At 39.6% G+C, this 24,309-nt stretch overlaps 1 protein-coding gene across 1 annotated transcript in view; it reads left to right on the forward strand.

The window, feature by feature from the left end:
* Positions 1-24,309, forward strand: part of PAX5 (paired box 5) — a 326,813-nt gene that overhangs the window by 288,966 nt on the left and 13,538 nt on the right. The window contains exon 9 of the mRNA XM_036765702.1: positions 21,017-21,103. Coding sequence (XP_036621597.1) covers positions 21,017-21,103 — 87 coding nt within the window. The remainder of the gene's footprint in view (positions 1-21,016; positions 21,104-24,309) is intronic.

Below are 24,309 nucleotides of genomic sequence, written 5' to 3' on the forward strand. Positions count from 1 at the left end.
TCTTTTTTACTCCTCTATTACATTTGACAATATTGACCACCCTCTCCTCTTGAATACTGTCTGCCCTCTAGATTTTCATGACACCATTCTTTCCTGTTTGTCCTGCTTCTTTGCTGGTTTATCATCTCAAACATATTTCTCCCTCTCGCTCCCTGCTCCTGACTACCTCATGGGCCTGCCCTGGGGCCCCTTCTAGTATCTTTCTATATTTTTTCATTTGGTGATCTCACGTGTTCCCATGGTTTTAATTATCATCTCTAAGCAAACGGCTCCCAGTCTGCTTATCCAATGTCAGTCTCTCTCCTAAGCTCCAATGGCATGCCACAAACTGCCTTTTGGATATTTCAAACTGTATATCTTATAGACAACTCAAACTCAACCTGTCCAAACTAGAACATATTTTTCCTCCAACTACAACTCTTCCAAACTTCCCTAATTAGTTTCTAAGGCAGCACCATTCTTCCAGTCTCTCAGGCTCATAACCCAAGTTCTACTCTCGACTCTTCATCCAATATATCCAATTAGCTACCAAATCTTGCCATTTTCACTGGCATGGAGTCCCTTGCATTCAGTCCTTTCTCCAGACTCGTAAAGGTACCATCTTAGTTGCAGTCATTGTTACCTCTTGCCTTTATTTTATAAATAATTATGATGTGAGATATAGAGAAATAGTGGCTTTTCCAGTTTTGTTCTTGGCATCTGAGTTAGCTGCCCCCATTCTGCAGTGGCTCCAGGTGGCCCTGACTGTTCAGAGCTAGTCTTTGCTAGCATGGGGCAGTGGTAGCGGCACTATCCCTCACCTCCAGTCTGCAGGTCCCCTGTCCTCCCTCATTCCCTCCTCTGGTTACTGTGACCTTTCTCCTGTTATGGCAGCCCTTTGACTCCAGATGTGCTGACAACCACCCCTCAGGGGGCTTTCTCCAGGGTTATGACTTCCTTCTCTTTTCCCTTCAGGATAGGAAGTCCTGCCTGCCAATCTCAATCTGTTCTCATCAGCCAGGGTAAAGGTTAAGATTTTGAGGAACAAGAAGAGAAACTCCATGGGAATTTCTGAGCTCACAAGGAGTCCATTTTCAACATGTATATCTTATTGGCACCCAAAAGGGTGCAACATATATATATAAATGCGGCTACCATAATAGAATCTGTGCTTCAGGATGATGATGATAACAATAACAGCTAGCATTTATATGACTATACATACTACACTATATGACTATACATACTACTTTATGCTACTATACATACTACTTTATACTACTATGCATATTACTTTATAAATATCTCTTATTTGATATTCATAACAACCCAGGGAGGAAGATGCGGTTATTATTCCTATCTCACAGTCAAGGAAACTGAGGCAAACAGCAGTTAAGTGACTCGCCCAAGGGCACACAGCTAGTAATTGTCCAAGCCTGGATTTAAACTCAGGTCTTCCTGACTGGAGACCCGTGCCTTTCTATTAGTGTCCTCAGTGCTTAGAACACATAGCAACCATTAAATAAATGCTTGTTGGTTGGCTAATTATGTAGCCCATGAGGCTAAAAGAAATTAAGTGATTTGTCCAAGGTGACACAGCCAGTAAGGGGTAGACCCAGGATTTGAATCCAGGTTCCTTGCTGCCACATTCAGTGACCTTGTCACAACACCTGTGGAAGTTGTTGTTCATCCTTCGTTCTCAAAGAGGACCAATGAATCATGGGGGATGTCTTCACTTGCCCATGAACTGGATTTAAGTGAGGCAGAGATGAACAAAGTCATCAGCCTCATTATCTCCTCCTGAGTCATTGAAGTCCAGTGGCAGGACAAAAGTCTGGACAATTGGTGATGGCCCAGGATGCAGTAGGTGACCTTGGTTTCTTTGCCTCATAAAATTGTATTGTATGGCATGGTATATTACATTTAAAAGTATAGTTCATTTGGACAATAATCCAAAATATATTAGTTGAATTTACTTTTCAATGAGCTTAGTTATCATTACAAGTCGACTGACATGCAGAAGAACTTTAAAATATCAAGCACATTACCTCTTAGTTTTTCCCACTTTGTGAGATCCGAGAATACAAAAACAAAAAACAAAAAAAGACAAAACAAAACGAAAAGCCCAGCCCATCATCATAGTAATATAATACAAAGAAGATCGTGCTGCTTTTTGTATCTGTTATCCCATTTTGTGTCAGGCATATTTAGAAAACAAGGAGCAAGAGATGGCTTCCAAGAAAAAAATGTTATGTTAACATGAAACAGACTTATTATTGTTATTTTGAATGAATTAATTAATCAATATTTTGGAAATTTATTGTTTTCAATTTCTAATGCAGTAAAAATCAACAGATATAACCAACAGTGTGCTGGTATGCTAGTTTAACAACCGGCTCTTCCCTGTACCCCCAAATATATACAGGGCACACTTTTGAGCTTACTCTTCATGATATTTTCTCTATCACTTTCCTAAGTCTAGACAATCAACAAAACAGCAAATCGAACCCTAATTTGTAGTGTTTACTGATTTCCAAAGTGTAAATGCTCACACCAAAAATTTAATAACTGTCTCTCAAGAGCTGGTTTGAGCTGGCTCCAGCATACTCCTAGCTATAACTCAGGTAAACAAAACTCTTTGGGGTCCTCAATAACTTCTAAAAGGGTAAAGGGATTGTAAAACCAAGAAGTTCAAGAACTACTGTTGTAGATTGCATTGGATTTTATTGAGCCATTTGGAAAGGAATTTCCGAGCGCTCTGATTCAGATGTACAAACTTCTGAAAAGTTAACTTTAGAATATTCAGAAACTTTTACTGTTGGACACAGAAACACCGTCCCATGTTCCTTGCATTTCTGGTTAGTTTAAGATTAAGTATGACTTTTTCTGAAGAACTTTTTAAAAAGCAAATTCTTAAAAGTCCATTAAGTCTATTCTACCCCCACAGACATTTTCCCCCGAGGAGTTGGAAGGGTACAGACCAGTGATTTCATTGATGTAAGGCAGAGGTTCCAAACCAGCAAAACTGAGGCCACAACCAGATTAAAATGTAATTGGGAAATGTTTAACAAAATACATAAAAATATTATACAACACAGATAATCTTGATTTGGTAGTTTTCTAAGTCACTATGTGACCAACAAGTATCCATTTTCTATTTGAGTTTCACACTATTTATGTCAGGAACTCCCAGTGGAGAACTTTCCTTCACTGATATAGATTGATGATATGGATATAGATTACTTGTCTGTAACTTACAGTCTCAGAGACTAGTCTTATAGACATTATGTGTCACAGTGGAGGTGGGCTAAGACTTGAACCTAAGTCCTTCTGATTCCATTGCTAGCTTTTTTATGCATTTGAGCTGGGTCTTGAAGGATGGCAATTAAGTGAGTTGTGCTTTGTTTTAGGAACAAAAGGTTTAGTAGCAGGAGACTTTCCCTTGGCACTCTGGTATTAAATACTTACAGGGAAGTAGTATAAACATTTTAAAATGGTATGATTTGGTGGTTTTGCTGAATTAAAAGAAGTATGTAAATGCACTATGAGGTTATGAGTTACTGAAAAAAGGGGCAGAAGCATTAGATTTGAAATCAGGAGACCCAGGTTTGAATTATTCTCAAACAATAACAACGTGACTGGACAAGTGTCCTTACATCTGTGAAATGTGCTCAGTGCTGCAGAACATTAATTTTTACTTAATGACATGACAATGGTCTGAGATAAGATCCTTGTTGGCCCTAACACTTACTATATAATATGACCTCAGATAAGTCTTGAGCCTCAATTTCTTAATTGTTAAAATGGGCATAATAAACTTGTATTACCTACTTCCATGGTTATAAGGAAAGCCTAGGAGGCACAATGGATAGAGCACTGGGCTTGGAATCAGGAATCATCTTCCTGAGTTCAAATCTGGCCTCAGACAGCTGTGTGAGCCTGTGCAAGTCACTTAATACTGTTTGTCTCAGTTTCCTCATCTGTAGAATGAGCTAGAGAAGGAAATGGCAAACCGCTCCAGTATCTTTGCTAAGAAAAGTCAGACATGATGGAAAAGACTGAACATGAACAGTCCTTAAAACACCATAGAAATGTGGGTCATTATAGTTATTGTGGACAGGGACCAGACTTGAGATTTCATCAGCATAGGTAACTCCCAGATTAAGAAACTTTCCATCAATGCAGGTCATTACTTCTGCAAATCACAATCCTAGAACGTTGCCTCAAAGGAGCGAGAAATTAAATGAATTGCCCAGTATCATACCACTAGTATGTGTCAGAGGCAGGGCTTGAACCCAGATTTTCCAGGCTTTTTGGCCAGCTCTCTTTTCACTATGCCATGCTGCCTAATAATAATATTACTATTGTTAGCATGAATGAGGCAGTACTTCGGGGCTAGGTTTTGTATACAGAGGAGCTATTGTATTAACTAACAGTCTCTGCCCGTCCCCTCCCCCTCCAAACCACAGGGTACTTTTGAGGTTTACTCTTTGAGAGAAGGAGGCAAAAGAGGGACTGGGGATCCCTAGGATGGAAGAATTCCATGGTGAAAGATCCAGACTGATGCTCTGTGAGGAGTGGGGGCTAACTGCATTATTCATTCTCTCCCTTACTCTTGTTCATTCTTTCTGCTATTCCTTCCTTTTCCTTTTCCAACTGTCTCTCTGAAGGGCTTTATAGGTGGCCTGAACTTGCAGGAAAGGTTTTTATTTGTTTTTAATTGTGAGGGGATTTGATGTCATGTGAATTGTACTCTCCATATAGACATACACGACCTTTAGTCAGTTCTGGTTTTTGTTTTACTCAACTGGAAATGGGGATGATAATAGCACCTACCTCTCAGGGTTGTTGTGAGCATCAAATGAGATAATCCTTGTAAAGTGCTTAGCACAGTGCCTGGCACATAGTAGAGGCTATATCAATGGCAGATATCGTCGTCATCATCATCTCCATCATCATTGTCCTCATCACTGTATATAGGAGCAGTTAAGTGGTGCAGTAATTAGAGTTCTGGTCCTGCAGTCAGGAAGACCTGAACTGAAATCCAGCCTCAGACACTTCCTAACTGTATGATCCTGGGCAAGTCACTTTACCACTCGGTGCCTCAGTTTTCTCAACCATAAAATGGGGGTGATAATAGCATTCACCTCTTAGGGTTGTTGTGAGGATCAAATCAGGTAATAATTGTAAGGCACTTAGCATAGTGCCTCATACGTAGTAAGTAAATGTTAATAATATAATAAATAATACTAGTAAATGTTAGCTGTTATTATCATTACAATATGTAGTATGCAAAAAAATGCACAGTGGAACATAAGCTCTTTGAGGGCAGGGACTGTTCATTTTTGCCTTTATATCCCCAGCACTTAAAACACGATGCCTGGCACACAGTAAGTGACTGATTAATATTTGCAGATCTTAGTTCAAGAAAAGCCATAATCATTCTGGGCAGGAGTGGGGAAAATAAAGATGAGAAGTCCAGTGTTTACCACCGTGAGCTAGATTCCACAGATATCGCTATCTTCATTTTGCAGATGAGAAAACTGGAGGTCAGGGAGACTAAGAGCCCTTCTTGACTCATAGTTATCTATTTAGTTAAGTGTCTGAAACAGGATTTGAACTCAGAGTCTTCTTGACTCTAACATGGTAGCATTCTGACTACCATGCCATGGCTTGGTCTTCTCATTACACCACATTGTTTTACCCCTATGGCCTCTACAGGAATCTGGGGTCTACTGGGATAGTTTACTGTAAAAATAATCTAAACTTCTACATACACTCATCCTACAACTGAAATCAAGTTCACTGAAATGTTCATGTGATTCTTAGCCTCAATCAATATGAAGAAATTTATTGCAAGAGGAATCCATATGTTTGAGGGTGGGGTGATTCTTCTCCTGGAGTCATTGTTCGCAACAGTGATTGAAATGGAGAAAGAAGGAGGAGGGTGTAGAAAATGGACTCCCACTCTCCCAGCTCCCGCTAGTGACTTACATTCCTCTTGGAATGAGTGCAAACTATTCTGGATTGTCCTTCCTATATTCTTTTCCTACTCTTCCTTCTTCTTGGAACCTTTTTTCACATTCTTCTATGTCCAGAGTGGCAAAGTTAGACGGGACATGGTCAGAAGGAAATGGGGCAACCTTTGATTTCCTTTCACCTTTTCCCCATCTCAAGAATCACCATGGACAGCTCCAGCTTGGCTAAGCAAGTAGAGCTGGTCCCCATGAAACAAAGTCTGAAGCTTAGACTTTATAACACCAATCTGGGATGAAAAGCAAGCACTCAAATGGTGTCTTACCATTCAACAAGTATTCATCAAACAATTACTATGTGTATGGATGCTAAGGAAAGATAGACAAAAATGAACAATAGTCTCTGCCCTCATAGAGTTTATGTTCTACTAGGGTATACTAATAAGTAGATAGGGTTAGGGAAACTCACTAGATCTATGATGTCATTGGTTTAGGGAACTTCCATGAGAGGAAATTCTCTCTATCAATGCAGATGGCATGAATAAGTAAATAGAAGATGATTTGAGGAGGGACAGAGCACTAATGACGAAAGGAATCAGGAAAAGCTTCTTGTAAAAGATGGTTCATGAATTGAACCTTGAAGGAAGTTTAGTATCCTAAGAGGGAGAGGTAGAGGGAGTGGGGATGAGAGGGGAATTACAGGCATGGGAAACAGTATGTATGAAACCATGGAGGCAGAAGATGGAATTTTGGATTTAAGGGAAAAATAAATAGGCCACTTTGGCTAAATTCAGTCCAAGTCCTAGGGACTCAGACATACAGGAGTCAGTCAGTACATATGATCTTGTAAAGGATAGAAGACTCAACCCCAGGAGAAAAGGACTGAGGCAGAAAGTCTTTATCAAATATACTTATGGATATAAAAGTGAAGGGATTTCACTGAATTGAGTACTTTGTACTTTTGAGGGGATTTTTAATTTTAAATGATGTGACCCAGAATTAAGAAACAATTAGGTCCTAAGCATCCAAATTTTTGAAGATCTGATCCAGTCATTTATCCCTAGGCAGCTAGGTGGTGCTGTGGATAGACCACTGGGGCTGGAGTCAGAAAGACTCCAAAAATGTTCAAATCCAGCCATGTGAATTTAGTAAGCTATGTGACCTTGGACAAGTCACTTAACCTTTGCCTCAGTTTTTCCATCTGTAAAATGGGGATAATAATAGCACTTGCCTCCAGGTTTGTTGTTGTGAGGATGAAATAAGAATATTTGTAAAGCATCCGACACATAGTAAGCACTGTATAAATGCTAGCTATTATTATTATTTATCATTGCTTAGGGGGTTACGGGGACAGCACACATTTATTAAGCACTCCTATGTCAGGCAATGTTCTAAGCACTGAGGATAGAAATACAAGCAAAGAGAAAGCCAGTCCTTGATTTCAAAGAGCTTCCATTCAAATGGGAGCCTGAGAATCAGAAGCAGGGCCAGGACAGGAATGAAGAGTGGCCAGCCTGGGCCCTTCCCAAAAGAGGCCCCCAGGAGGAAGTCATCAATAGGAGAAGGGGGGCTAGCATAGTGGAAAGATGGATCTTCCTTGGTGAGAGGCAGCTGAGGCTTCATAGCAAAGTCCAGAAAGTCAGAAGCAGAGCCCCCAGGGGACTGAAAGTCTGGTGACTTGTGCCCCCTCCCGAAGATTCCAAACTCTTATTTCCTGTGTCTGGGTGAAGTGAGCACAGCATTGGTGGTAAATAGAGTTCCATGCCCAACTGTGTGGGCATGTGAGTTGTCAAGTAAGATAGAATCAAAATGTATTTCTAAGGAAATAAAAGGCTATATTTTATGTCTTAAATTAAGGTTTTTGTATTTTTGATAGATGCATAAGTACACTTATTTTTTACATTAGCAGGAAAAATGTTAGTGGCACATGACTTTTTCTTTTGTGTTTGGTAAAGTCGTTTTAAAAATTCATTTATTTTGCGATCTCTATCATTTGTCTATTCCCTTGACCTCTAGAGGATTGAACAAGAAGTCAAAGAGAGGTGGTTTGAATTTTCCAACTTCAGAATCATTCTTGTTCTTCAAAGAACATGGATGTTTCTTTAGAAAAAGATTAATTATATAGATTATAAATAAAAGGTGCGCGTAGATGGGGTTCATCTACCTGTGAATATCCGGGTTATACTTTGCTTCTATGATATGCTGCACACCGTGTCATATTTGTCAACAAGGATCCATTAAGTATCTAGTAAGCCTACCCTGCACTCTTTGTTTAATTAGGTACTTTTTAGGGGCATCCTTCAAAGTTAAGAACCCTTGAAATGACATGACTGATACACAATACAAAACAAGAGAGGAAACTTGTATAGAGAGCCAACTTTGAAGGCAGGAAGTCCTGGATTCAAGTCCTGCCCCTGATACATACCTGCCATGCACACCCTGCACAAACCACTTAATGTTTCAGGACTATAAATTACAGAGAAGATGTTGGTCTGCCAAGGTAGAAGAAATACTTTCTAGGAGTTCCTATTACCAGTGGAATAAGCGGTCCGAGTAAACACACACACACACACACACAGAGGCACAGAGAAACAAAAATATACATACACATGCACACTCAAGATAAAAATAAAGTGTTAAACTACTAGGTTTATATCCCAAAGAGATCAAGGAAAAAGGAAGAGGATGTATAGATACAAAAATATCTATAGCAACTCTTTTTGTGGTGGCCAAAACCGGAAATTGGGGGATTGCCCATCAATTAGGGAATGGCTGAGCAAGTCTTGATGACTTTGATAGAGTACTATTGTGCATGGGAAATTATGAGGGGGTGCGGGTTGTTTCAGAAAAAAAAGAACATGGCAAGACCTATATGAAGTTATGCAAAGTGAAGTGAGAAGAACCAAGAGATGATTGTGCATTGTAAGAGCAATGTCATAATGATGATCGCTGGAAAGATTTGGCTACTCTGATCAATACAACTTCAAAGCACTCATGATGAAAACATGCTATCTATCTCTAGAGAGAGAACTAATGAATCTGAGTCCAAATTGAAGTATGATTTTCTCACTATTAATTTTTTTGCAACATGGCTAATATGGAAATATGTTTTACATAATTTCACATGAATAATTAATTTTTGCTTGCCTTCTCAGTGGGTGGCGGAGGGTTGGGAGGGAGGGAGAGAATTTGGAACTCAAAATAATTTTAAATGTTTAAGACTATAAAAACATAATGATAAATACAAACTGCAGGCATGCCTTATTTTATACAATCACTATCTTCCTGCACACTTTGTGTGCAAATCAAATCTTTACTAAATTATATTTCAAACTCACTAGGGTAACAGGCTATTTAAGAAGAATTCTGGTATAACTCTTTCTTTTATAAAGAAAATAGCCACTCATCAATTGATTGTCTTATTCAATCCAAATCTGGATCTACCAAACTATGCTTAAAGTGTTGGCGACTCTTACAAATATGTCCAGCTACTTCCTGGCTCTGTTCTCTGGCCCTTTGACCATTGCGTTAAAATTATACTAGAGTAGCTGGGCCATGAAGGAGGCTAGGGGACTAATCCATTCCAGATATGGAGGACAGCCCATACAAAGGCATGAAGGTGGGAAGTGAAAGGTCAAGTTTGGGGCATAACAACTAGGCCATACTTTGGAAGACAAAATATATGAAGGGAGGGCAGTGCACAAGAAAGCTGGAAAGGTAGGCGGGAGTGAGATTGAAAAGGGCTTTAAATGTCAATCTGAGGAGTTCGTATCTTATCCTAGAGAAAATAGGGAACCACAGAAGGTTCTTGAGGAGAGGAGTCACATAGTCAAGTTTGTGCTTTAGGAAGATGATTTTGGTAGCTTTGTGAAGGATGGATTGGGAAGAGGAGAGACTGGAAAGCAGGAATCCCATTAAGAGGCTGTGGTCCAGGTGGGAAGTAACAAGGACCTGAATTAGAGTGCCAGCTAAATTAGTCGAGAGAAAGGAATAGGTGGGCAATGTGAGCTTTGTTATTTCCGCACAAAAGAGAGAATCTTTCTCGAGTAGAGGTGACCGCGTCCTTTGAACTCTCACAGCTTTTTCACTGTTTTGCTGATTTCAGACTATCCCACCCCCTTTCCCATGAACACTCGGAACACTCTTACCCTCTAAAGGGGAGCAACGTTGGCCCCAAATTCACAGGAAACTTCCTTTAGCGTACAACGCCCTCCTCGGGGCAGCAACCAAGGAGGATTTTCCTTCAAGACGCCGGAGTATTCCAGTGTCTGCTGTGTTTAGATACATAGCAGCACCTGGCTCATTCTCACTTCACTAATCTGCAAATAACAGAGAAGCTCGCCCCAAACAGATGGTTTTAACCCACTTCTCAGTGATGATTTAATTGCAGGAAGCTGGTGTGGGGTCTCCTATTACCAAGAGTTCATTACTTTTATTAAACATACTGCAAGATATTTGCTAGGACACCATGAGGCATGATCATAAATAATTAAAACTAGGGGACCCTCACCAAAGCAATCGAGTTAGTCCATTTATAAAAGCAGGTGCCTGGCTTTTCAATGGGCTTGTTCACACACAGATCTGCAGGAGAGGCCTTGGTAATTGGCCAGGAGGCTTCTCCTCGTTAGTTTGAATTAGAGAAGGATTTTGCTCTTTGTTTTGTATCCCCAATAATTAACATGGTGCTGAGACAGAAGGAAGAGGAGAGGAGAGGAGAGGAGAGAGGAGAGGAGGGGAGAGGGGGGAGGGGAGGGGAGAATTTATTAAGAGCTTACTATGTGCCTGGCATTATTTCAAGTGCTAGGGATACAAACAAAAACAAACAAGACAATCCCTGCCCTCAAGAAACTTAAACTCTAGTGGGAGAAGACCACATAAGGGGTGCTGGAAAGGAGAAGGAGATATCAGCAAGTGGTCATGTGGAGGAGACTACAGGAAGCTTCAGTGCACTAGATACATAATCCTTGCCAAGATAAGGCAAAAAGCTCACAAGTAAGAGCCAGGGGACATAGATGGCTATTGTCTAAGATCTGGAAGGGATCTTAGAGATCACCTAGACCAAACCCCTCATTTTACATATAAGGCAACTGTGCCACAGTTAGGTCAAGTGACTCTGGACACACAGTCTATGTTACCTGCTGCTAGAGCACAGCGGATTCTTAATAATGAATGGACAGTCAAAGCTAGTAATACAGAGACATTCTTTCAGTTGTCCAGGTGAGGGTAAGATCTTATATCTGTGAATATAGAAACAGAAAGAAAAGGAAAAAAAAGAATGAAATTTTCCTTGGTAACTTGTCCTCTTATTGGTAAAGGACACAGAAATTTTCCTCTCATTTCTAAAATAATAAATGGATCTCATTCAGTGTGTGAAGGAGCACGTTCTTTTCAATAGACTGACCCCTATTACAACACCAGCTCGTTGGCAGCTTGTTGCAAGGAGGAAAATGAGTTCTATTGAATAAATATGGCTTGTTTTCCCACATTATTGCTCAGTAATTATATATTTTTCTCTTATTTACATTTATTAGTGTGTAGTGCCATCCTGCATGTTACCTGAAACCCAGCTGATCTAATTAAACCACCAATATTGTAGATTACCAGCTGTGATGAAAATGATGGCTTGAGTCTTTTTTTGTGTGTATTTATTCTTTTGTGTAAGTTTATTTATTTATTTTGTAGCTAATGGTCTTTCTGCTGTTTATCGAACACTTTAAACTTTTATGGCATCTTGGCGTGGTCGACAAGTCTTTTTAAAAATAGATTTTTTAAGGTATGTGCAGCTATTTCAAAATGCAATATGTAATCTGCAAGCTGCTGTGTACATTTTGGTTGCTAAGTGCAGTATTTAGCCCTGTTCTCCATGCAGTCAAGCATATCTTAACTCCCTGGATAATAATTGTTATTGGAATTTGCTGAAGAAATTTATGGCCCATATGATTACTTCCACAAAAGAAAACGATAGAAAGCAAATAGAAAGTCACGTGATTCTTAATTTAAGAAAGTTACAGTGGGTTCCTTTACCAAAAGGTGACAAAAACACCTGTTCTTTTTGGAAGGGCAGGGCTATTGAGGGGATGGGGAAGAGGGCCTAAATTGAGAGGCAGTGTTGAGGAGTGTAGAGAGTCCTGGAGCATGATGGAATCCCAGCTTTTCTACCTATGTGATCTAGGGGAGTCACTTTACCTCCAGATCTCAGTTTTGTCGTCTGTAAAATGAGCATCTTGGTCTAGATGTTTGGCTTCCTTTCTTGCTCTAAAATCAGGGGTTCTTAACCTGGGGTCAGTGAACTTATTAAAAATGTTTTGATAAGTCCATTTAAATATAATTAGTTTCCTTTTTAATTTTCTTTTATATATTTAACAACATTCTGAGAAGAGACCCATAGGTTTCACCAGACTCTGTGTGTGAAAGATATATCTAGCATCTCTCTCTCTCTCTCTCTCTCTCTCTCTCTCTCTCTCTCTCTCTCTCTTCCTCCTCCTCATTCTTCTTTTCTTTTTTCTCTTTTTTCCTGTTCTTTCTTTCTTTCATTTCCTTCCTTCCTTCTTTCTTTCTTTTTTGCTTTATTTCTTTCCTTCCTTCACTCCTTCTTTCCCTTCCTCCTTCCTTTCTTTCTTCCTTCCCTCCTTCCTTCCTTCCTTCTCTCTCTTTCTCTTTTCTCTCTCTCTCCCCCTCCCCAAAATAATCTTTAAACTTTCATATCACTCCCTTCCCCCTCCCCTTTTAGCTCCTCTTTATGCACTGTCTTCCATTATTAGAAAGTAAGCATTTAGAGAGCAAGGACCATGGTTCTCGTGTGTAATTGTATCCCCAGTGCTTAGAACAGCATCTGGTACATAATAAGTATTTAATAAGTGTTGCGTGCATGTGTGTATACGTATGTAGTTATCATCATGTCAATCTCCTTCTCTGCGTATAAACCTTCAATAACTTCCCATAGGATAAAATTCAGGCTCCTTGACCTGGCATTCAAGTTCACCCATAGTCTGACTTCTTCCTACCTTTACCTCTCACTCCTTCCAGATATGAACCCTCTGCCCCAGGCAAGGTGGCCTATTCCGTGTTTCATCAGTACATTATACTCATTTCTACCTTTACGCTAGCGTTCATTCCATTATTAAGCATTTACTATGTACAACTTGTGCTAGGTACTAGGAATATAGCCACCAAAACTCCCTGTCCTCCAGAAGCTAATGTTCTACTGGAGTGTGAGTGAATGTATTTACAGATAAGTAAACACAATGTACAAAGTCGACAAATCTAAAATAGTTCTGGCTAGGGGAAGTACTACTGAGTGGGGAGACAGGGAAAGGGCTCTTGTAGGAGATGACATGAACAATTAATCAATCATTATTGTCTACTATGAGCCAGCCACTGTTCTAGGTCTCTATATCATCTCATTTGTAATTCATTCTACATTTTCTAGGATTTTTGTTATTTTTTCACATCATCTTGCCTTCTCCATAAGACTCTGGGTACCTAGAGCAGAGGTGGTGAACTCTTGGCCCCAAAACATCAGCCCTCAAAACTCAAAATGTGATCCAAACCAGATTAAAATGTTATTGGAAAATGTTTTTAAAATAAATAAAAATACAATATAGATAATGTTAATTTGTGGTTTTCTAAGTCAATATGTGGCCTCTTTCAATTTGAGTTTGACCATATGTCATACGTCTTTATTTCCTTGACAGCACTTAGCCCGGAAAATTGCACATATGTTTGTTGATTGGTTGACTTTCTCTCTTCTCTCAAGATCATAGTCAAGCATATTTTTGTCAAAATTCTGACTTCCTCCCTACTTCAATAGCCATTCACCTCCATACTGACTTTCATTAGTGTTTATAGAGGATTCATTTCCTTACTTTATGTGTTCTCCTTCTTCTCTTTTCTCTCTTAGTCCCTGTGACATTCCTCCCCAGAGTACTGGGGGAAAAAATAGAACTGTACAAGTATCCTCTGTAATGAAAATTCTTAGAAAAGCACTGCCAAAGACTGTAATTAAGTCTTCCAAGTATTCTTGTTTGCCCAAGAATGAATTGTAGACTTTTTCAGAATTTGTTTTTACTTTCAGATACATGTTTAAATATCCACTCACTAGCCTTCCATTTTGTCTGCTTTATGTGCCAAATCCAGATATTTGGAAACATCAGGGTGACTGAGTTTTCTTACTTCTCATATGGATGACTCATTTCTTACAGAGATATTAGAGTGGGGAAACATCTGAAGTTATAATTGCCTGGTTTGCATGTGATGATGGACCCTAACAAAGTACTTGACTTCATTCTGTTTTCTATTTTCTGTGACTCCAAGCCATAATTTCCTATTTTGCAAATCTAGTCAACAAACACATCCACTAAGTGACCAAGTTATTTGAGGACATTAGTACCCTATTACCTTCATGTCACTGTGTCTTTCCTAAGGACTTACTAGAAATGAACCTTGCTCAAAGCTGAGTTGAGTGATTCAACATCTTTATCAAAGAATAATCTTAATGAAAGGTGTCTTTAATGTGACAGAATGAGAAGTCAATGATATGCATTTAACAGAGCTATGCCTTTTCTGGCTCTGCTTCTCTATCTCCATGTCCCCATCCCTGGGTAGTTTACATATAGTATATTTATCCTTAGTGACTAATCATTAAATAGTGCTGCCAAGAAGTATGTCTGATGGGCACTGGACTATCTGGTGAAATCTCAAGGCACTCATGCGGAGTTCGTTCATCTCACAGTTTCATTGTACTTCTGTAGCATTTGTTGGTCCAAGGCCTGTGACGGCAGTAACAGAACTGGTGACTTTTTATCCCCATCTTCTTTGTCATTGTCTCCGTCATCTTCTCTCTGTGTCGCTCTCTCTTTGTCTTTCTCGCTGTCTCTGTCTCTGGTGCTCCCCTCGCATGGCTGATGGATATGCAGAGTATGCAGGATGAAGTGAGTGGTACTGTCACTGAACTGATGGTGTTCAGTGACTCCTCGAGCTCTTGGCTGGTCTGTACTGCAGAAACCTGACACCCTGACCACTGAGGCATAAAAAACAGAGAATTGGAAGCCTCAGCCTGTCAGGCACTAGAGCGTCCCCCAGAGAGGCCTCTAGATGTGAGTGTGTGTGGTTGCATGGAGGGCGGGGGGAAGCGGGGGACTGGTAGTAAGTGGGGCTGGCCAAAGAGAGAAAAGAATTGGGAAATGAAATGTCTGTTCATTGCTATTCATTGGAGTGCTGTTTATTGTTTTTAAAACCAGCATCTTCTACTGATTAGTGTGCACTGCAGAGCTGTGGATAATGCACAGTCATGTCATTGTGAGTTGGAAATGGGATGAACAGAGACCAACATCTTCAAACTGATCTTCTCAGAGGAGATTCTCTCTCTCTCTCTCTCTCTCTCTCTCTCTCTCTCTCTCTCTCTCTCTCTCTCTCCCCTCTCTGTCATCTATCAATCTATTTATATGTCATCTATGTTATTACCTATCTCCTTATCATTGTCTGTATGTCTATCCAGTTACCTATCTATCTAATCTATCCACCTATCTAACTTTGTATCTACTTACCTCCTTATCTTTGTGTGTATTTATGTGTCTACCTCCCTAACTACCTCTCCTCTTTCTTTCTGTGTATCTGTGTATCTATGTACGTATGTATGTATCTATCTATCTACCTATCTATCCATCCATCCATGTATCTATCTATGTATCTAAGTATCCATCTATGTATCTATCTACCTACATATCTACCCATGTCATCTTCCCTTATTTGCAAGGTTCTCCCTAGGGAGGGACTATTCCGAGTGAACACTGGATAGAAGTAAAGCAGGACACATGAGCAATGGCATGTGGACTGTGCCTTGTAGTTCAGGTGGTGAAAGGAATCTCCAAGGATCTGCAGAAATGGTCCCTTGAGCCTTTTTCTCTTGGTTCTTCTGAAAAGATCAAGGCAAGATTAATTGAACAGGAGCTTCTGAGGGTTATTTTCCCCCTCTAGACAGCAGAGGAGTTCTGATTGGTTAATTAAGAAATGGTTGCTTTGCGCCAAATGTGGGGAACATGTTGGAGCTCGAAAAAGAGGGCTTCACTTTCTTATCACTGCGGGCAAGTCACGTAACCTCTCTAAGCTTCAGTTTCCTCATCCTTTGAGAGTATTGTTCTAGATTAGCTTCAAGATCCATTCCATCTTTAAACCTGTGACCCATACATTGTGTGCTATAGTTACCCAGATTGATGTCTTATCCCCCTGTTATAATTGTAAGCTCAAGACTTGGGCCTCTGTCAACTAGACTTTATTTCCACTAGAAACTAGAAGAATGCTAGGAGTACAAACAGTTATTAAACAAAGGATGGAAGAATCTTTTCAGTCAGTCAATGAGCATTTATTAAGCACTTACTGGATGTCAAGCTCTTTGCTAAGTACTGGGGATACAAAAAGAGACAAAAGAAACAGCCTTGCCCTCAAGGAGTTCATGATCTAATGTTCAACTAGTACTCCTTTCTTACTGATTTTCCTGATTATCAGAGTGACTTGTTGAAACCATGTCTAGGAAAAGACAGAGCTGTTAGGATGTCTTGAAGAAAGAAAGAAGCTAGTTCCTTAGTTCTACTGAATGGATCAGATGGACTTTCCAGTCCATAATTGTCCCAAGGAAGGGATCAGAGCCTTTTTTTTGGCTTGGACTCCTATTGGACCAATTGCCTCCAGATATGGGTTACCTACTCCTTAGGTCAACCCTAATCTTACTCTGTACCGTACCAAAGTTCTAATGCTATTGGATTTGAGATAATGATGCCCATGTCCCATGACACTGGGAATGATGTGATTGCCTGGAATGTTGGTTGAATTTAATTGGTCGGATCGCATCCTCTGTGGCTTCCATTTACCAAAGGATGTTGTTAGCATCTGAGCTTATGAAATTATGCCACATCTCCTACCTAATAGCTTTCTGGAAAACTAAGAAATGTTAGCTGGCAGTTACTAGCAAGATACTTGCCCTGGTGCCAATTGTAATACACAAGGCAATTCACAATTCTTGACAGTTTGCCATAAATTTAGAGTTCCAGGTTCTGGTTCTAGAACCACAATGGCTCCAAGTTACTTTTCAGCAAAGAAAATGCTTATTTAAGAATAAAGTTGAGCTAGGACCCCCTTTCTTGGTGTTACCTACTGATTCTACCGTCATATAGAGCCATAGAGCTCAGCTTAGAGAAGCTTAGGAATAGAAAAAGAAAAGATCTTATCCATCTCTTGTCCACCTGGTTTATTCATAATCTTACCTCTTGCCCCACATTAACTAGTCCAAAATTGGTTCACTTTAATTCATAAGGTATTCAAAAAGTATTTGTGAGGTTCGCAAGAGATTCTAGACACCAACATTGTCTTACTCATTGGTGTATTTAGAAGGCCCAACAGGAAGAACAATAGGGATCTTATAGCCTGAAATTTTAGGGTTGTCACAGGTAAAGAAATACAAAATCAGAACAGATGGATTATAGGAAGGATCAACCCATGCTAGAAGAAACCTTCTATGCCCATCATAGAGGAGTAAAGATAGCCAGTGCAAAGGGACAGAAATAGGAAATGGAGTACCATTTTGAGGAGGAGTAAGAAAGACTGTGTGGTCTCAATCACAGTGTAAGTGAGGGGAGTAACGTGCAGTAAGAGTAGAATGGTAGTTTGTGATCAGACTGTGAAGGGATTTAATTGCAAAACAAGAAGTTTATATTTGATCTTTGAAGTAATAGGGAGCCATTGGAGTTTATTGAGTAGAGGAGTAAGTAGTCAGACTTGTGCTTTAACAAAAATCACCTTTTAATTTCAACTATAAATCATAACTAAAGCCAGAGTCCTCTACATCTTAAACTCAGATTTGCTCTCATATCCCCAGATCAGTTATTGTCATCTCACTGTAAATTCTTTCCTGGAAAGCAATGTCCTTTGACACTCTTTACATCCCACCTTACATGGCTGCACCAATCACTCAACAGAGATTTTTCATCGCTGATATTTTCTTATTCCTACTTCATTCCATTCTAAACTCATGGGAACCCATCTTTTTCAGGCACAGAGGAAAGCTGAAAGCCTTGCTGCCGATGTGACCCCTTGATTCGTTCATTTGTTGACAAGGCTCTCAGTTATTTCCCAAGGTCTTTGTATGGCAGGCATAGCTTAATCTCTGTCTGGGCAAGTTGGTTTCTTCTAAAGCCGTTAGTTTTTGCTATTTTATTCAAGTCATTAGAGACAATTCTAGCACCTTTATTTCTTTTAATTACCATTCATTGTAGAGTCCCATTCTTGTTTGCCTTATCTATAGTTGAGCATGGACCTTACCCCATTTCATTTCTTTTCCTTCCTCCATTCTCTTTCTTTTTACTTTTGCCATCCACCATCTTTGGCCTACTGTCTTTAATTTGTTCCCCCTTTCCTTGCCTTCTATCAGTTGTTTCCACTCCTTTTCAGTGATTTTGTTTCTGGCCTTTTTAAATTTTAATTCATTCTTTTTGTCATGTTTTATTAAATCATTTGCATTTTTATGTATCGTCACTACGCAATCACCATCAGTGCATGGTACCTTCCTTTAGAACAAACAAACAGAAATCACCAGTTTCAATACCACATGGTATCAGACAGTTACACAGAACTGCTCAACATCATGTCTACGACTGGTAGAGCGTGAAACATTGTGAAGTGGTCACACAGTAGATAAAGCACCAAAGAATAGAGTCAGGAAAACCTGAGTTCAAATCTGCCCTGACACTTGCAAGATGTGCAACCCCAGGCAGATCCCCTCACCTCCATCTGCCTCATCTGAAAATCGGGGATCATAGCAGCACCTACCTCAAAGGCCGTGAGAGTCAAATAAGGTCATAATTATAAAGTCCTTAGCACAGTGTCTGGCAAGCTGGGCACTATATAAATGCTAGTTACTGTTTTATTTTGGCTCCACAGTCTACCACCACTAGATGTTCCAACACAATTCTCCAGATGGACAGTTAATTTTTAAAAATGAGATGAGCAGAACTTTTTAAAACAAAAGTTTGAAAATTAACTTTGAGATATTTGGTTTAATCACACCAGCAGAGAGAAGAAATGCAGTCCTCTCTCATCGTCCCATTCCTACTGAGGATTAAGAAAGCCACCATGCTGAAGTTGAGCAATAATGGTTATTTAAAGAACAATCAGAAGGATCTGCTTCACATTGGAGCAGTTCAGAAAAAATGTTACCTGCCTTATTCTATATCTGTGCAAAATTGATAGAATGACAAAAGCCAGTGTAACCAAAAGTGCCAATTCCCTAAATGCTAAAGGTTTATAAAGCCATCTAAGTTGATTGGCTGTGTATCTCCAACAAAGGGGCTAGAATAATGCCTCTGGAAACACGCATCTAAGAGGATTTCATATAATTTTAGATTTCAGCATTTTGGTTGTTATTCAGTTGTTTCAATTGTGACTGACTCCATTGAGGGTTTTCTTGGCAAAGATACTGGAGTGGTTTGCCATTTCCTTCTCCAGCTCACTTTACAGATGAGGAAACTGAGATGAAGAGAGTTAAGTGACCTGCCCAAGGTCACACAGCTAGGAAGTGCCTGAGGCCAGATTTGAACTCAGGTCTTCCTGACTTCAGGCCTGGCTCTCTATACACTGTGGCACCTACCTGCCCATTTCCCTAAATGTATATAAATAAACATTAATCTGCAAAATGAAGGTGTTGGATTAGATCATTGGTATCAAACTCAAATAGAAATCTATCCCTATGGGCTGCATATCAACTTGGAAAACCACAAACTAACATTATCTATGTAGTGGTGCATTTTTATTTATTTTTAAAAACGTCCCAATTACATTTTAATTTGGTTTGGCTGCACTAGGGAACATCACTAGAGTTTGAGTGGGCATGAGCAAGTTTGATACTCCTGGATTAGATCACCTTTTGCCCCTTTTTAGATCTAAATCCCTGATCTTAAAATGGGAAAAATAATTCTCTGCTGACTAAAACAAAGGGCTGTTGTAACAATGAAAGTGAAAGTCCTTTATATTACTCTCAAGAGAGGATTGGGGGCAGCTAGGTCGGGCAATGGATAAAGTGCTAGCCTACAGTCAGGAAGACACATCTTCCTGAGTCCTAATCTGGCCTCAAACCTATACAGGCAAGTCACTTAACCCTCTTTGCCTCAGTTTCCTTATCTGTCAATGAGCTGGAGAAGGAAATGGCAAACCAATTTAGTATCCTTGCAAGAAAACCCTCTAAGGGGTCACAAAGAGTGGGATATGATTGAAAAATGACTGAAACAGCAAAAACAACAAAAGTGGCATAGTGGATAGAGCATTGGAATCGGAGTTACTAAAACCTGAATTTAAATCCTGTCTCAGATACTACTGACCGGCAAGTTGTTTCACTAAGTTTCTGAGCCTAAAGTTTCCCCCTCTGTAAAACAAGGGAGTTGGACTATGGGGCCTTTTAAAGACCCTTTCCAGTTCTAAAGCTGTTATCCTCTGATCCTGTAAGTCAGCTAATGTCTCTGGGCCTCAGTTTCTCTGCAAAGCAAAGAGGTTGGACTAGATTACTTCTACGGTTGTTTCCAGCTCTAAATCTGTGCTCCAAGATCCATGTTTCAATAGATGATTGGCTGTGACCCACCGAAAGTCATCACTTAAGAACAATCCTTCTGGTGATGAGCCTTTCATCACTTAACTGGCTCACCCTTAGATCACAGACCCAGAGTTCTCGGGGCCCACGCACCAATCCTTTCTGGGTTGGTAAGATCCAATAAAGCCTGCTTTCTGCTGGTATAGCCTTCAAGGTCACCCAGGGTCACCTCCAAGCCACAGAGAAGCACCAGAGCTGGACTTGAGTGGAATAATTTAATTTATTAAACTAATTTAAATTCTCAGTTCATGTTGTTGACTAAATATGACTTCAAATCAGAATTCAGAATTTATTTGACTATGTTGATTTTGTTCCAAAGCTTAACTGTGTTTTCTTATTAATTAATGGTTTTTCCCCTCTTTTTCCTCTTCTCTGCTTTCCCTTCCTCTCCTCTACCAAATCCCAAATCCTTTCTTTTCCTCACTAAATATAGGGAGTGAGTTTTCTGGAAGCCCTTATAGCCACCCACAGTATTCAACATACAATGATTCCTGGAGATTTCCCAACCCTGGGCTGCTAGGTGAGTACTAGCTAATACTTTCTTTGACTTCCCGTTGTACCACAGGCCTGCCTCCTTCCACACCTGTGCCATTGTCCTCCATGCATTTTGTTAATATTTGATGCTCTCTAAAAACCCACTTCTAAAATAATAAAAACTATTTTCTCCAATCAATAGTCTATAGTGGACAATATAATAATGATAGATTAACTGTGAGGAATCACCTAATATCCTAGAATGCAAAGGAATAGTCATATGCCACCTGAGGGAGAGCTCCAAGTGAGGAAAGGGAATCTGGACTGGTTTTTCACTCATAAACAAACTCTGGCTGTGTATACCAATCCTGGCCATTTGTCTTCAATAGTAATCAGATGCCCCAACTCCAACCATCATCATGATACACCTTTTATGGCACCTTCAGGCCTTCCCTGTAATATCCCTGAAAAATAGGTCGATGAACTAACATTATCCTCATCTTACAGATGAGAAAATTAAGGTTCAGAAAGGTTGTGAATCGCCCAGAATCACATAACTAGGAAAAGTCAGAAGAAGGATTTAAATCCAGGTCCCCCAACTCCCAAATCTAGTATTGTTTCTAATGTACCAAATTGTTATTGTGTTCAGGTGCACCAATGGTAGCCATTCCCTCCTTCCTCCTTCCTCCTCTCCCTTCCCCCCATCCCAATCAATCAACCTTGGCCATTATAGGGTAGAGGAGAAATAAAAGAGATGGTGAGGAGGAAAATAGGAGATGAGAATGAGAGGGAAAGGCAGAAGGGACAGTACAGTATGGTTTGGACTTCCTCAAAAGTAATGAAAGGATCTCCTGGTCTCAAAGGTAGCATCATTTCTCTTCCCCCTCCACTCTCTCATCCCCACTGAATTATCAAGTGCTGATGGAGAGACAAAGATGGACCAGTAAAACTCTCTCTTATAATAGCTACTGTAAGCATTACAACATTTGGTCTAGAGCTGTCCAGCTCCCAGAGATCAGGAACCCCCATGGAGGGTGGCAAAATCTTAGAGATAACATGTCAGTGTTATCAGTTCTAGAGAGGCCTGAACAGCTCCAAGTATGTTAAGCTTAACAATGGTCCTTAGAATTCTGAAGAATCATTTATAATCCCATGGAGGAAGTAAAAAGATAAGATTGTCCTTTTTCTCCAAGGTCTCATTTAGAAGTAAATTTCTCCCAGTGGTTAGAGGTCTTCAGGTATACAGGGGTGTCAAACTGTTGGCCTATGGGCCATATATGGCAGCAACACTTTTTAGTATGCCAGAATCAGGTTAAAATGTAAATGGGAATGGAGTAATTAAAACTATAATACAACATAGGTAATGTTAGTTTGTGGTTTTCCAAGTCAATACACAATAGCCAGAATCTATTTCTGTTTGAGTCTGATACCCTGTGCATCCAGGGACAACACAGTGGTGAGTGAGTGCCTTGGAGTTGGGTAGTAAACCTGTGTTCTTCCCTGTATGGAAAACTAGCAGCCATTGGATATATATGGTAGGTCAGCCCTATCCAGTGAAGACCAAATTTAGGCATCTTCCTATCAAAGAAGTATAGCCATTTAGGTTTCTTCATTTAAATAATAGTGATGATGGTGATGGTAATAACATTAATCCAATAAAACTCAAATGAGAAAAAAAAAGTTAATTTCCTGGACACATAATTACTTTATTACTGAAAACAATAGAATCACCAGGGTTTCAAAGAAAATACACTCTGAGGGGGCTGATACTCAACTTAAGATCATTCTTTTCCACATCAGTTGCTTGTGACTGAAGTCAGAAACAGATTGTTCTCCATATATAGTCTTACCCTCCTTGTCTTGCCAATCCTATCCCACTTGGCTCCAATTTATGTGTTTCTTAATGCTGATCTCACCATAGACATGATGGAAAGGATAAATATAGTCCATTTTAACCACTGTGGCTTATTTTGACCTCATATTGAACACAAAAAAATAAGATTTTGTTGGCTAATGATATGATAAGGAATTAATTGTCATCAATTAATATAGTATTTTCCAGTTTTATAGAAGACAAAGCTATTATCATATGTGACTTCTAGTAGTGAAATTTTTTGTTTTTTAAAATTTGATTGTTTATTTGAAATTAAATGATCTCTAAACAAATGGACCAGCAGATTTGACTAATCACGATTCTTTCCCTTAGACAAACCACTTGGCAACTAATAGGCTACTCAACCATTTTCATATTCTACATTAGAAATGACCTTCCCAGGGAGCTGGAGTTAAGGGTCTATAAGCAGTATAAACTATCCTGTTTTCAGGGATGAATGGAGCTAAGAAGTGGTTTGTTTGATGACTTCAACTGAAAATTATCTCCCAAACCCAGAGCTCCATAAGGAAATTACACTTTTGGCAAAAATGTTGTCTCTTTTCCCCCATATATTGTGTATAGCTCTGGTCATACTTAACCAGATGGATAGTTCTGGTTAAAATCCATCCATGTTTCATAGGATTTAGATCTCATTATCTACTCTAACCTTCCTCATTTTACAGATGAAGAAACTGAGGCCAAGAGAGCCTTAGCAATTTGCCAAAAGTCACACACAGAATAGGTGGCAGAAACCAGATTTGAACCCAGGTCTTCCGATTTTAAATCCAGAGCTGCCTCCGCTGTAATATAGTGTCGAAGGGTATTCATTTCTGATCATAATCCATTTGTGTTTCCAGTTATGTCCAGAATCCTTCTAGAATACTGTGTCTCATTGTGTCTACATCTGCGGTATTACATTTCAACCACTTTTGGAGGATTATGTCAGATTCCACCCCAACCATTGTTAGGAGTATGGTATCCAGTACATTTCAATTCCATTTAATTTAATAAGTATTTATCAAGCACTAATTATGTTCTAGGAAAGGGGAAGGGGATAAACATTTATATGATGCCTACTACACTCCAGGCACTGTGCTAAGTGCTTTTTATAAATGTTAAGTCATTTGATCTTCAAAATAACCCTGTGAGGTAGATGCCTTCATTATCCCCATTTTACAGATGAAGAAACTGAGGCAAACAGAGGTTAAGTGAGTTGCCCAGGGTCACATAGCTACTAAGTGTCTGAGGCTGGATTTAAATGCAAGTCTTCCTTACTTCAGGTCCAGTCCCCTAAACACTGCATCATCATTTCCCTCCATAATATGCTAGGTTCTAGAAATGCAATAACAGAATAGTCTTTACACTCAAGGAACTGCCTA

Source organism: Trichosurus vulpecula, chromosome 1 (genome assembly GCF_011100635.1).
Source record: "Trichosurus vulpecula isolate mTriVul1 chromosome 1, mTriVul1.pri, whole genome shotgun sequence".
NCBI lineage: Eukaryota > Metazoa > Chordata > Mammalia > Diprotodontia > Phalangeridae > Trichosurus > Trichosurus vulpecula.